Consider the following 15238-nt stretch of genomic DNA (forward strand, 5'->3'; position numbering starts at 1 on the left):
AAAAAAAAAATAAAAAATGTAAAAACATGACAATATCAGCCACGGTGGTGTTCATGATGCAATTTATTGTGCTGATGGAAACCTTTTCTCGAAGGACATCAATTACATTCACATTATCGAAGACACGCATGTACTGTTCTTGTGTTGCATGAACATTTTTCACTAAATATCGACATTTTCAATACTTTAGAAGTCAACCAAAGAGGAGTGAAGCAGGGTATACTGGCATATTGCAACAGTAATGTAACATGGATGATAATGGGACGCAGCTATCCTAAATGTGTAATGTCAATTAGTGTAAATGAGTCTCATAAAAATAAAGTGTGTTGCCGCTGAGGAACGTTAGAGAGTTAGCATAATACATAATGGTTTCATACAATATCACACGCCAGCGGCACACATAATTAGAAGTCACAGTAAAAACATCAGAACATTTAAAACGACATCATTTCCCTGCAATCCTCATTTTGAACACTGAGGTTGTTTTTTTTTTTTTGTGTGTGTTTTTATTGATTTATTTATTTTGAGCAACCCATCTGACTCTTTTCCCAAATGAGCAACCGGGAAAAAAGAACAAAGGCCAGAACACTCCAAAAATAATCCACACACACATTATAGTTTTTAACAGGCTAAACTACATTTTTGTCTATTTTTTTTTTTTTTACCAGCAAAAGACTCCCCCTGCATCAAAATGTCCGACATTGTTCACATTGTTGAGTCATTCCCGTTGTGTCCCAGTGGTTCACATCCAGTGTTTCTTGCTTTTAAAGACCCTGTAAAGTGAATTCAGAGACTTGTTTCTAAATATATAATCCACGTTTGTAGCGAACTGCTGAAAACATGAAAGAGAGAATTATGTAGCTTGAGCACCTTTCATTAGCATCAGCGGTTATCAGGTGCATTTAGCTAGCTAGCTATGCATGCACCCTGAAAATACATCTTCCCTTTGGATAGTCCGGTGGTGTGGCCACTTTAGAGTGTCTCGTTGTTGGCCATTAGTGTGCGCACATCATGCAAAGAAAAGCGCAGAGGTGAGGTGAAAAAAATAAAAAGTCCAACGTGACAGCCAGCGTGTGGGCAGTGGCCTTGCGCTGGCGTGCCGCTATAGAGCGCCTCGTTGTCATTGCATGGAAAAGCCCCACGATGACCTGGTGGGATATATTCCAGCGGATATATTTTTGCTGCTCAAACATGTAGGAAGACAAAGTAGCATCCATTTTTCTCAGGTGGCGTAGTGCTATTTGATTGACAGTTGAGCTGGGTGTGGTTTCAGTCCATTCAGCGATCACAGCGTTTTGAGAGCGGAAACCATTGCTTGATTTTGCATAATTTTGAAGCCTCATTTTATATACTTGATTGATTTTATTTTTTTAATCATTCAAATTTGGCAGGGATGCTAACAAAACTGCCGTGTGTGAAATTAAGAAGTATTTATTTTCACTTTACAGGATCTTTAAAATTAGGTCTAAATCAGGCTACAATTGGCTAACAAAAAATAAATCTCTTCAAACAGTTCAGCTACATCAGTATCGTACTTCTTTATTTTAATTATTAGATTCAATAATACGGGAGTCATAATTACTGAAGGTTATCTGCCAAGCCACGTTTTGGTACCCTTTAGTAGTTACGTAAAGGGCGGGGCTAGAAACGCTGCCATCCGTTGATTGGTGGAAAGAACACCAACTGCCATGATGACACGCGATTGACGTGGCTGACGTTTGATCGGGATTAACCGTTACAAACCAAAGTCGGTGGAAACTCGGGATGAGAATTGGGAAATTCTGAATTTCTGATGTCACGCTGTTTAGCTAGGTCACGCCGCTAATCATACTCAGCCGACACAGCACAATCCAAACCATACTCAGCCACACTTATCCCGCTTCTATCGCGCCTGTAAAACTAATCCAACTACACACACAAGCACAATCTGGATTTAGCATCCTGAACTGCAATCAAATGCGGGATGGACATTCAACTAAATATCTTCAGTTGCTTGTTGTTGTTGTTTTGTTTTATTGATATACAGTGAACCCCCGGTTCATCGTTTGCGCCTGTCACAGAGTTGTTGTTGTTGTTGTTGTTGTTTTTTTTAAGTGTGCAGGCAGGTCCAAATTTCGAGTTGCGCCCCTTCAGTGTAGTACCACGTTGTGCTACAACATGCCAGGCAGCACTGAGGTCTACTGGAAGAACGGCAGCAGAATGACCAACAACAAGAAGAAGAAGCAGAGAGCTGAATCATAAATGAATGAATACATCACCGTTAGAAGAAAATATATGCCTGTGAGTATAGTTGTATGCGTTGCTGCTCTGTGGCTGTTAAAGTAGTAGTTGTTTGAAGGGTTATAATTCCTCTAACATCTGTGCTAATTCCGTTAACCCATATATGGCGTTTCGCATTATATGTTAGCATTAAGCATTTAGCGGACTAAGTTATACAATATTTGTCTTTTGTTTTATGGGACAGACAGAGTCGTCTTTTCATTTCCTCAAAATGATGTTATGTGATAGTCATTTGTTTTTTACAGCGAGTATTAAAATAGGTGCTAAGGAATACCTTTAACAGTGTGTTTTAACAAGTTTAAATGTGTTTCAAGTGTGTGGGAGGGGTAAAACTATTTAAAACAGTTTCATTATATGGTCTGTATTGCATATTTGTACCTATCGCAGATGGATCTGGAACGTACGGGGTTCACTGTATGCTATTATCCGAGCAGCTGTGCCATAAATTCGACTTGCTTGCGATAGCCGACGTCAGGTTTGCCTCCGTCGCCTTCAAGACATGATCAATCAATTGAATCGCTGACAGGATTATGAAGTTTTAGAATGTTGAGGCGTTTGGGATGAGCCACATCAGGCGCGTTTACTCTGGTATTTTCCTCTTGGAGGGAGGCAGCAGATGCGCCGGCAGCTCGGTGGGCAGCTCGTGTCCCTCCAGCTTGACTTTAATGAGGTGGTTGGCCAGCGCGAACTCGTCGTCGTCCAACATGCCGTCCTTGTCGATGTCGGCCAGCTTCCAGATCTTGCCCAGCACCGTGTTGGGCAGCTTGGACTTGACCATCTCCCGTTTGGCGTTGGCGCCCGTCACCTTGCCGTTGACGGGCGACAGCGTGTAGAAGATCTCGTCGTAGGCCGGCTTGTCACGCGCCACCACCCACTCGGCCTCGTCGATGCCCTCGCCGGCGCCCTCTCCGTAGCCGTGGCCGAAGGGGCCGTCGAGCGTGCCGTCGAAGGCGCCGCCCTTGACCACGGGGTTGGGGCGCTTCGTCTCCTCCTGGCGCACCAGCACCATCAGGCCGGCGATGTCGTGGGCCAGCATGTCGTCCACCGCCTCCAGGAGCTTGGACTTGAGTGGCTGGAACTTGGTGAGGTCTTGAGCTTGGAGTTGGTCCTGGAAGGGAGGCAGAGATGGCAGAAGTGCTCAAAGTCCCTGGAAAGTGAAAATAAATGTCTTCTACATTCAACACCACACCACAGAGAAGAGTGTTCTTAACAAGTTGAATGCCGCCTAATTTGAATGTGTGCGTCACATTGCGCTGTTTAAGCCACGCCCTCAAAATCAGAAAACCTGAAATGGTGAAAAAGGGTTCAACGCTGCTTCTCCATAATTGAGTGCTACATTGTTCTCAGTTTTTGCACGTTTTCAGCAATAGAAATAAATCTCTGAATTCACATGAAGGGGTCTCTATTTTGACAAAGAGTCGAAGTTCCAGAACTGTTTGCCCTTCCTTTACCCCTTCCTTACCTGCATCCGCTTCAGATTTGGAAAATCTCCAGGCGATATCTGATGCTCCCTCTCGATGCGCTTGTAGATGTCTCCCAAGCTGGTGATAAGCTCCTTCTTCTTGTTGTCCCTGCCAAAAACCGCCGGCATCTCCTTCTTCAGGGAGCTGATGATGTATGCGTGGACCTGCGTGACGGGATTCAAAGATGCAATCAGGGCAACGACGCCGGAATGCAGGAAAGAAAGAAAGTGACAACATCAAGTACAGCTGCACACAAAATTCTACTTTTACTAAGATGGTAAAGCTCAGTTTTGGGGCTGAACCGGACACTGAATAGCGTTATAATTACATTGAAAACAAATTCTTGAATAACCAAAACAATTCTTGAATAACCAAGGATAAACCACCATTAAGTGTTTTCAGGGAAAAACATTATAAAAAATTGAAAATAATCCAAAGGAAATAGAAAAAAAAATACACAAATAGGTGAATCTGCAGATGTTGCAAGTATTTGGGGGTCCACTGTATTCATTGAACACTTATTGTGCATGGGAATTATTATTATTTTTTTTTTTTACATCATAAGTTTAAAGAGTGAGTTTACCCGGCTAGAGAAGTTAGCGCTCGGACTAGAAAGTTAGCACGCAGGCTAGCGAATTTCGGGGACAGGTTAGAGAAGTTCGCTTTCGGTTTGAGCAGTTAGCACTACACAGGCTAGCGCTGCTAGTGTGTAGACTAGCGAAGTCCTAACTTTTGCCCATAGTTGATCAGGGAAATTGGTCATCCTTGGCAACAATGTGTTTCCTCAAAGTCTGTCTCATGACCTTGAAGTTTAACAGTTTTTCCGACAAGTCGCTGAGTGTCTGTCCTCAGACAGGAAAGAGGAAATCATTGACACTGAGGAGAAATCGTGTATGATCCCATTTGTTCTAACATCTGGTTCGCTGATAGGAAACACTTGAGTCCTGGAAACATGCAAAATGTACATATGGGACTCTTTTTGTGTGCTAGGCCCTTTCATAGCGTGTAGACACAAGAATTGGGACAGCAAGCGTTACCTTGGCCAACCTGGCCCGCTTGATCAGGTCGTTGAGTTTCCTCAGCGCGGCGTTCCGTGGCAACGACTGGATGTCCTTGAACAAATCCTGCTCCTCGGCCTCAAACAGCTTCCTGTTGTCGGGGATCAGCAGAGGGTGCGACCAAAAGGAGCCGATGTACACGCGAATCACCTGCCGGAGAGGAAAGGGAGATTTGCTTGAGTGTTTTGCAGAGGTCGCCTTGCCTCGCCGCAAAAACGGAAGCGAGCTAGAAATGGTGCGCACATGCAGGGATGTCAGATTCATGTGTTATGTCACAATCATATCCCAGCTATCTTCGGGCGAGAGACACCCTGAACTGGTCGCCAGACAATCGAGATTGACATTCAGTTAGGACTAAATGAATCAAATTTCATGGAACAAATGTTACAATTGAGATTGTTAAATGGAGGTCAGTGCTACTTATGGCGTCTTGCCGTCCCGCCTACTTCGGCCGACCGTTACGAATGTTTACCTCGGGTGTGTTGACTATTTTGCCCAGTGACCACATGAGCGCGCCGTACACTCGCATCAGCTGCTGAGTCTCGATCTGGTCAGCCTTGTTCAACACCACCCTGACGACAAAAACAAAACAAGCCTTTGTTTAATTTCACGCGCGGGTACAAAGGTCCCGTCTTGCCGTACCTTATCTTGTCCTCGTGGTTCTTCAGCGCCTTTATCACCTCAGAAAACTCGTCAGAAATGTCCAGTTTGTGAGCATCGAAGAGCAAGATGATCCGGTCCACGCGCTCGGCAAACCACTCCAAGACGGCCGCAAAGTCGTAGCCTGGGAAAAAAAAAAAAAAGTGTCAATTTTTAACACGTAATGTTATGGATCATAACTGTTCTGTCACCATAGAAGCAATTAGAAGACCATTTTGCAACATAATGTACAAAAATCGGATGAAATATTAGCTTACTTAACCTGACAAAGCATGCAAAGTCCAATCTATTAGCATGTTTAATACTAAAAGACTGCAACCAAGTAGTAGTAGTAGAAGCACTTTTTAAAACATTTTTTTGTGTTAACGCGCAGCTTCTTGTGCAAAACCAACGAGACGCCTTGATGGTTTGCCCAAGAATGTGAATTTGGTGGCGTAATCTGCACATGGTAATGCAATTGTAGTTCAATTATTTTTTTTTGCAACCCATGTGACAAGATTCAGGGATTTAAAAAAAAAAAAAGAGCAAGAAACGAGTCCCCAAATTCCTCAAAGCTTACAATAACGCATTGTTAACTTCTGGATTAGCAGTATGTTGACATCTATCAGAAAATACCTCCATAAGGACATCTACGGAGGCAGCTATAGCCTGATAACTCCTCCTCTGGACACACACACACACACACACACACAATATACACACATCCACCAACAGGGGTGCACAGAGACGAAAGAAATAGTAAGACAAGAGAGAGACAGGAGTGTAAAAACAGTGGGCGAGGGCGAAAGTGGGAGAAATAGTGCCGCGTTCGGTGATCCAGCTCCTTTTGTCCGTGACGGCCGTTGGTATGGCAATGCCGCCGTTTAGCGTTGGGAATGCCGCTCGATGGAGCCACAGCACACTGAAAAGGATGCTGGGAATTGCCGTTTGCCTCTTATATGTCTCTTAATGTTTGGTCACTAATACACAAGTTTTAAAAATGCATAAACACTGGATTATATAAAATGGGACGCTGGTTTGTATACAGCTAAAAAGCTTCTTTATTGTGGCAATGGCGGCCCCAGATCACCTCCTTTAACAGTCTCAACTATTTGGAGCTGAGCAGCCAGGAAATACCGTGTTGTTGCATGAGTGCTAGCCTTTGCGCGAATGTTACTACTCAGATTTTGTACACTAAAATCAGGCTCACACTTTGAGCATTTCAAAACACGATATTACAACAGAACGGAACGAGATAAGAGACAATAAGTTCCGTTAGCGAGCACATATGCGTCCATTAGCTTAGCATTTTTAGCCTCGCACTACCTGTTGTGTGAGTGCTAGCCTCAGCGCTAATGCTACTGTTCAGATTTTGCACACTAAATGTTATTTCTGGAACAAATGTAAACCATGAACAAGTTCTGTTAGTTTGTGCAAACATTAGCTTAGCATCTTTAGTTTCTCCCCACATCTTGGCCGCTAAACAAATAAATATTTTCCACAGCAGCAATTAAACTTTATAAAAAGGTTGGGGGTGCCCTATTATTGAATTTTTACCATCAAATTTTAGAAGAAAAAAAATCTTAGGATTCAACTTTGTTTAGCATTCTGGTAAATAAGACGACAATTTGACCATTTAGGATCTCAACAGTGTGCGCGTTGTGTGCGCATGAAAGCGAGAGCGTGCCCAATCAAAGCTCATTTTAGACGCTTCTTCCTGTTCTTTGAAACCGCAGGGACATAATCCTCCTGAAATGCTGACTTTGTAGGATTCAATGGGAGCAGGCAGACTGGTCGGGCGTTAGGTTAGCTGAACGGGTCCGCTGAATGAACACACACACACACACACTTATATCACGCTAGCACATATACATATATACACACACACACACACACACACACGGGCATGAGCAGCTGGAGGTAAAGCGTCAAAAGAGTGTGTTTTACCTCGGCTGATTCTCTGTTTCTCTCCAGAAAGGATCCCTGGGGTGTCAATCACGCTGATGCTCTCCAACACCGGGTTCGTCAGCTGAGCGCACACGAACCTAGACACACACACACGCACACACACACACACACAGATGATCACAACAGTGTAAACGTGTCAAAACAAACCCGCCAGTAGGCTGTGTAAAAATAATGCATGGCCTGTTTACATCAAATGCATTTCACCATTGATAGAACACAAGTCCTCCTCTTGTGATTGTTATGAGCATTATATTTATGAAAAGATGTGGTAACACAATAAGAGGGGCTTGGGTCAAAATAGAAATATGTGGCCATAGACAACCACCACCGGACAGCCTCCTTTTGACAAAAAAAATGTCATATTTGATCCACACTGAAACAGGGGCTACACTTTTTGTCCGGTAAAAAGATCCCAAGCAAACACAAAACATGCGCCAAGGAAAACAGTGACCTCTGTTCTCAGCGCACAAAAATTTCTGCTGCGTGTGTTTCCACGTGTCCCAGTAGGATACTGTATTCCTTGGGAGGAGGTGGGAATACTCTCAACCTTGCACCTTAACTGTTTCAATCACCGCTCGCTATCATTTCACGCCACCAAACTCTCTCAGCCGCGCAGCCTAATGCGGTGAGTCACTGAAAGTGTCGTCAATGTTTAGTGAAAAAGGTCATTGAAGACTCAAAATGAAGCGTCAGGAGCCGAGTTTTTGCATGTACTGTGTACGTTTCTGCTAGAACGGAGCGCCTATGAAATCCTCAGTGCAGGACCTTTAAGCACGAGAATGTTCGAGTTTCAAACTTTGCTGCCATTTTCCAGCCCCCCAGCAATGACCAAAACTGAAACATTTTATAATTTGGTGTCGCCCATCCTGTCTGCTATATGTACCTCAACTTATAACATTTCGAGTAGTTTGTATTTGGGGTCGTGAGGGAGAATTTTTGGGTCTACTCATGCCGATCAAATTCCATGCTGCAAAGTGAAACTGACTTCGGGGGCTGACTTTTCCCCAAAATGGCTGCTTCAAATTAAAATGGCAGACTTTGTCTTTTCTAGCATGGCTTGATGAGACTTTTTTTTTTTTTTTTTGTAGGGCTAGTTATTGATAGAAATGCCTCCCAAATGTCATGTTGCAAAATGAAACCAGCTTCAGAGGCTACATTTTCGACAAAATCTATGTCGTTTCAGACCAAAATGGCTGACTTCCTGTGTCTTTTACAGCAAGGGTTCTTGAGACTTTTTTGTGGGCCTCCTCATGACAGACAATTACAGTACTAGGGGGCGCTACCGAGCCAACCTTTGTGGTTCACGACCTCGACAACTACCAAATGTAAATTTTCACCGGGATGACCACACCTGTGCCTCCCCCCCCCCCCCAAAAAAAAAACAGGCTTTACAGTACTCGTACCTTTAATTTGATCTTGATCTCTTCTGCAAGGACGACATGAGAATTTGAGTTTTTTTTTTTTTTTTTTTGGCATGACACACACACACATGCGACACATGACACTGGCAGGTAGAGCAAAGCCTGACTGGTGAGTGCCAGAAATTCAATCACAAAGGAATGTTGCGCGGCGCTGCGGATTCTCACTTTGGCTCTCCTTCCAGCCGCCACTTTACATACTTGTCAGCGTGACAGCGTGGCGAAGCGCAAACCTGTTGAGGAAGGCGTTCCCGAAGGCGTTCAGCTTCCTGAAGGGCTTCTTGGGGTCCACCACCAGGGCGTTGCCGGGGATCACGCCCTCCGTGTCGCCGTGCATCACCGCGATGAAGGAATCCGTGGTGGGCTCGGGCCCGATGCGCATGCCGGGGAAATCTTGCTCCAACAAGTAGCTGTGGGACAAGTGAGGCGTTCGATGACCAGATGCCTTTGATAAGATGAGAGCAGCGTTTCAAAAGCACTTTTTCGACCAAGCAGCACAGTTAGTCTCTGGTAAAAGTTGGAAAGGGTACCAATATAAGACATACGTACTACTTTTCGGCATCCTTCCGTTGGGCTTTTGCTTACCAGCAGTGCCCTGATTGTTTTTCGTGCTCATGTGACACATTTGCTGCCTTTTGCTAAGCACAATTGGCTATGCGCAATTGCTATGCTAGCACTAAGCTAGTATTTCTCAACAACTAACAATCAAGTGATAAGAATTCAACTTCAACAGACAAAAATGGAGTGCAGTACTTGGCTGCACCCAGCAGAGGCACTGTTGATTCATCTTCAACTAGTTCCAAATCAAGTCATATGCACAGTCCTTTCCGTGTTGAAACCGATCTCTTTTAGACAACCTTAACTATTTTTAGAACATATTTGACCACATAACATCGTCCGGAGACGATCGTGGGATACATCCGTGGGGAGTCGCTCGGGTTAAATGACGTTCTTTAGGATAGTCGGCCACGCTTCTCCTCGTCACAATTTGTTAACTTCCCAGTTTCCCAATCAACCCGGGCCAGATGGTTCGACACGGTTTTAGTGGCTACATGGGAGTAATCCCCAGCAGATCCGCCCTAATGCTCTTTATCGTAACAACAAGGAGATGTTTTCGGAAATCTTCCTTTTCGTGGTGGCACCTGACAAACCAGTTTGAGTAATGAGTAAATTGAACACGCATTGAACAGTGTTGTCTCTATGGAACGATTTGAGACAGTTGCCCGGGAGAAATCCAGAGCTGCAAGAATTTGGCAGCACATCTAGCGCTTGCAATGCCAATGTTTGGATGCACAGCCTGGTCACGTGCCGGCTGTTAATGCAAACCGTGACGAGGCTAAGCGCAGGAATCGCAATCTCGCAATCTCACCGAGTTTCTCGCCATTGATCGCTATGGCAACACAGTCACGAAAACACAAACAGAAAATATGAATTATAAATTGTTCGATATTAGCATTACACGTCTTTGATGGAAATAAGTATTATGACCAATTCAAAACTGACACCCTAAGCATTTTGCAATTGTTTTCTACATTTCTATGCAGCATAATAGTTGTTTTCTAAAAGTTTTGACTTATTTTAAAAACATCTATCACATTTGAAGTTCATTACAATTGAATGTTTTTCCTAAAAACTGGCATTTTCTATGCTTTGTCATGAGGTACCTTTTTTTTTTTTTTTTTAGGTTACCAAAAATGCTTCCTCACTCAACAAGTGATAAAAGTTTGGAATCTTCCTTCCATCGTCAGCTTGCATTTTACAAGCAGGGGGGTTAATCTTACGATGTTGTGTTATGTCTTGCGAACACAGGCCGTGAGTGGACTATAAATGTTCCTGTCAATGTTTTAAGTGTTAACAGATTTATTATTATTATTATTATTATTTTTAAACATCCTTACAATGAACACACACACAGCATACACACATGTACACCTTGGAGAGGAGCAAGCAGTGCCTGGTGGCGCCATCTCGGCTGACGTATTGTGTAACGGCACGTACGAGTACGTACGTGTATCCTCCTTTTGGTGTTCACTTTATAGTCTATGTTTAAAAGCTTTAAAAAAAACAGCACTTGAACTCGACATGACAACCCCTGCTCGCCATTCGGGGCCCTCACAGGCAACTTCACCAGTTAAAATGTCACAAAAGTTGTTACTTAAATCTGACACGGAAAGTGAAAGAGAAATCTTCCTTCGGGAATGCCTGAACCACGACACACTTGGTGGAGGTAATAAAAAGATGATTTGTTCCAGATGAACTACTGAAATGAATCATTCATGAAGTGTGACTGCAGCCGGGTCTGACCGAAGGTTACCGAGCATTTTGCACATTCCTCATTGTCGCGGTAAAATGTCACTGGTCAGGCTGCTGGCTGGGGGAAGGGTGGCGGTGGCGGTTGGGCTGGGGTGCTAGTTGGGTGTTGTCATCAACGAAAGAGTGATGAAGAGGGAAAGGGAGGAAGAAGGAGATGGGATGTATGCAGGAAGTTGCTCGAGCGCGTCCTCGCTGGCTTGAAAAGACTAATTAAGTGTGCGCACGTATCGAAGACATTCATAATCCCAATTTATATTTTTACTGAACTGAGTACAAGGGAACGGGATTTGAACCCACAACGGCTGAACTGTAAGGCTGATGTGCTAACCAGTTGTCCACTGTGCCGCTAACTTAAGAGATTTGTTTCCAAATATATGATAAATTTAAGCCATGCAAAGACTGAGAACTTTGCAGTGCTACTCGTGTGACTGCAGTTTACTGAGTCACAGTAGTCGTGAAACGCTTGTTCGCTCGTGTATTATACTGCCCCCGGTGGCCAAGTCCCACACAAAATGCCTCAATAAATTAATGTTTTTTTATTCTTTACATTCTACTTAATTATGTTATTGCTATATGTTTTTTTTTTTTTAAGTACAAGTAATCAAGCTGTTTTCCTCGGAACCAAAACATTTTTCGTAGGTGTTTTTTGGAGAGGATTGAATGGATTAATGCAATTTCCATTCATTTCAATAGGGAAAGATGATTTGAGATAAGAATGCTTTGATTTACAATGTGGCATGGAATGAATTAAACTTACAACTCAAGACTCCGCTGTGAATTCATATATTCTACATTCCTCTATTTTTTACAAGTTGGAACTTAATTACATTAAAAAAAAAAAAAAGATACATTCAGCTGGAAAATGTTTCCACAAAACTTTGAACTCCAAATGGTACCACTTTAGGAGACATCCACTTTTTAATATTTGTTTTTGAATGTTAAACTGTCGACGATGCTGGAAAAAGGCATAAAGCAGCAATACAAACAACGTCTCCGCATTTCAGCATTAGGAAGCGGACAACTCTTTTATCGACTACAAGTGACATTTCAAGATGGCCGAAGGTTCAAAGGTTTACATGAGTGAAATCTTTAAAAAAAAAAAAGATTACGTCACAAAAAGTCTATAAAGTTCCAGGCCTTAGCTAGCGAGCCGTGCCACGAAGAGTGAAAAACCCCCGAGTATTTGATAACCTCACCCCCCCCCAAAAAAAAATATTCACAATTCAACTTTATTAGTTATTAAATACACATTTTAAAGGGCTTTTTATCGAGTCAAAGGTTCATTTATTGAGTGAGTGAGTTCAGTCAGGCGACATGCCATAATACTGTCAAATTCAAAACAACAACTAAAATAATTTGACAAATTAAAAATAGTTACATAAAAAAAATGGACCCCTATCATTGAAACATTTTTGTTCCCAAAATGACTCTAATTCAAAAATGTTTATCTAATCAAATAATTTGGTAATGGATTTAAAAAAAAAAAAAAAATTACATTTAAAAATGTACCTGACATTGCCTGTACGAATGAACTAAAATGAATGACATGATTGTTACAATGATATGATATGATATGATCCATCCATTTTCTATAACACGTATCAGTAGGCCCCGATCTCAGCTGACTGGGCGAGAGCCGGAGTACCCCCCGGACCGGTTGCCAGTAAATCGCAGGGCACACATAGACGAATAACCCTTTACACTTCCGTCTTAAAAATAACTAAATAAAAAATAAATTACGCTTTCCACTCACATGGACACTCGATGGGCAATTCGGTCTTCGATGAACCTAACATGCATCTTTTTGGACTGTGTGAGGAAGCCGGAGCGCCCAGAGAAAAGCCACGCAAAAACGGGGAGGAAATAAGACGGGAGCCGTGATTCGAACCCCTAAGCTCGTGCTAACCGCTCATCCATCCTATTTAGAGTTGATATCATGGAAAACGTGAGGTTTGCAGCTTAATAAAGCCACCAAAATGCTGTCATTTTTTTGTTTTCATAATCTATTCAAATGTGGTTTAAAGTCATGTGGAATGGTTCCAGCGGAGGGAGAACAGAAAGTTTGGGTGTGTAACATCTCCATTTCCTCCAATTTGTGTTTTGTTGTTCTCACCGTATGAAGCTGGTCTTGCCCGTGGAGTACTGGCCCACCAGCAGCACCATGGGCTTGTTGTCAAAGTCGGCATCCTCCAGCGCCGGCGAGTGGAACTCGTGGAACTTGTAGTTCTCCTCCAGCGGCAGCAGCTTGGTCTTGTAGAGCTTCTTCAGACCGTCGCTGACCGTCTGGAAGACCTCGGGCTCCTTCTTCCTGCGGTCGTCGCCTCCCAGCCAGCTGAACATGATGACGGCTGCACTTCGCTTGTGGTCTGCTGGCCGGTGAGTCTTGAGATCTTTTAGGGCACACAGAGGGCGGATGGCTTCTTCATATATGGAAACGTCAAAAATAAAGAAGGGGGTCCAACTGGGGCCACTAAGCACAACAAGCCAACAAAACGTCTTTTTCTATTTAAATGACAAATATCATAATATAGGCCATATACGGTTTACATTGAAAGTATTGCGTGTGGTTCTAGGCAGCTAATTTGATGCTATTAAAAGAGAGCGAAAAAAGTCAGTACCCAAGCTGTCAAAGATGCTTTGCGTGTTGTGCCAATTACACACGACGCTCTAATTGCATTCTCTTCATCCGGGTTCTTGCAGCTTCTTCAAAGCCCCTGATGTTCCCAAAAGGGCAAGAAGACCGATTTTGGCTCAATATATTGTAAGACTGTCATAAATAACGGCGTCCTTCCGCAATAATACCGCTATGGGGACGTGGGCGAGCACAGGAATCCCATCAATGATGCACTGAGCTGCCGTTTGTTGTTGTTGTTGTTATTATTCATTCCGTCCTTCCGTCCTTCCTTCCTTCCTTCCTTCCTTCCTTCCTTCCACCGCCACCGTTAGCGATCAAAAGTGGATTTGTGTCGTTTGGAATTGAAAATAAACGTCAACGAACGATTAGGAGGTGAGGTCCAAGTGTTTCTTGCAGCCGGTCCCTCGCTCTCCTCCTCCCGCAGCTCGTATTTAAATGCCGACTCGCTGGGAAACCCGAGCCCACCGGAAGTGGGCCACTGGCGGCCTCGTGGCCCCGCCCAGTGATGCGGCACCGGTGGTGCGCCACCGAGAGGCCAAAAGCGGTACGCGACGGGACGAGCAGCAAAAAAAATGATGACGGAGGTAACTGAGCGTGGTCGCGTGACCGCGGGCCCATAAGTCTGGCGCTAACCGACACTACCACAGTAGTAAAGTCATAACTCAAGATATGCACGAAAAGCACCATAAATATAATCAAATGGCGGGGAAAAACAAGTAATTAAGGCGGCGAGTGAGTGGGCCGTGTGGCCAGCTATTGTTAAGCCATGCCAAGTCCAGGGATGTCAAAGTCAATTTAGATCAGGGGCCACATTCAACCCAATTTGATCTCAAGTGGGCCAGACCACTATATTTTTCGCTTAAGCTATAAATAACGAGTATTATATATGAATAAGTGCATCAACATCAGGAGTTAAATCTCGAGTAGCGGCCTATATCAGAATGTCATTTCAGTGGTACTCCGTATGCCCTCCAGTGGACCAAATTGGCAAAAAGTGTTACTTTATTGAAAAATTGCAGTTGTTTTCTCTATCCCCACAGGCCAGGTTGGCCGCCCCGACGGGACAGTTTTGGCCCACGGGCCGTACATTTGACACCGTGCTGTCATCTACCGCTAAGGTTTGAAAACTTACTGCCAAGATACCTTGGTGAGTTCCTTCGCATGACATACTGTAGCTTGTGAATAAATAAAAAAAATATTTAAAAAAGAACATTCCAGGAACGCTTAACAGTTATGTTAGCCGAGCAAACAATGAGGCCATCATTCATGATAATATTAAGTGGCATTTGGGAATAACAGACAACCCAAAAGGTAATCGAGGGCAGCAGATAAAAGTATCCTGTTGTCCGTGCAATCCCACGTAGTGAAGGTGCCGGCGCTTTGTGCGCACGTTCAACAAAGGAAATGGATTAAAAAAGGATTTAATAGAGCCTATCATCGGTCAAGGATAGACATAGTCGCCAA

At 43.6% G+C, this 15238-nt stretch overlaps 1 protein-coding gene across 2 annotated transcripts; it reads right to left on the reverse strand.

Annotated features, from left to right (window-relative positions):
• Positions 1 to 45: 45 nt before the first annotated feature.
• ehd3 (EH-domain containing 3) lies at positions 46 to 14252 on the reverse strand. 2 transcript variants are annotated; one of them, XM_061754260.1, is made up of 10 exons: positions 13942 to 14252; positions 13758 to 13853; positions 13253 to 13529; positions 9060 to 9236; positions 7388 to 7485; positions 5444 to 5585; positions 5274 to 5373; positions 4781 to 4951; positions 3743 to 3907; positions 46 to 3388 (listed from the first exon to the last, which is right to left on the reverse strand). In XM_061754260.1, the coding sequence occupies exons 3-10, from the start codon at positions 13477 to 13479 to the stop codon at positions 2861 to 2863; spliced, it is 1608 nt and encodes a 535-aa protein (XP_061610244.1). In that variant the 5' UTR covers positions 13480 to 13529; positions 13758 to 13853; positions 13942 to 14252; the 3' UTR covers positions 46 to 2860. The 2 variants fall into 2 exon arrangements, with proteins under 2 accessions (XP_061610244.1, XP_061610243.1); XM_061754259.1 differs by having other exon boundaries at positions 13758 to 14252.
• Between the last annotated feature and the right edge of the window lie 986 nt (positions 14253 to 15238).

Source organism: Phyllopteryx taeniolatus, chromosome 18 (genome assembly GCF_024500385.1).
Source record: "Phyllopteryx taeniolatus isolate TA_2022b chromosome 18, UOR_Ptae_1.2, whole genome shotgun sequence".
NCBI classification, from domain to species: domain Eukaryota; kingdom Metazoa; phylum Chordata; class Actinopteri; order Syngnathiformes; family Syngnathidae; genus Phyllopteryx; species Phyllopteryx taeniolatus.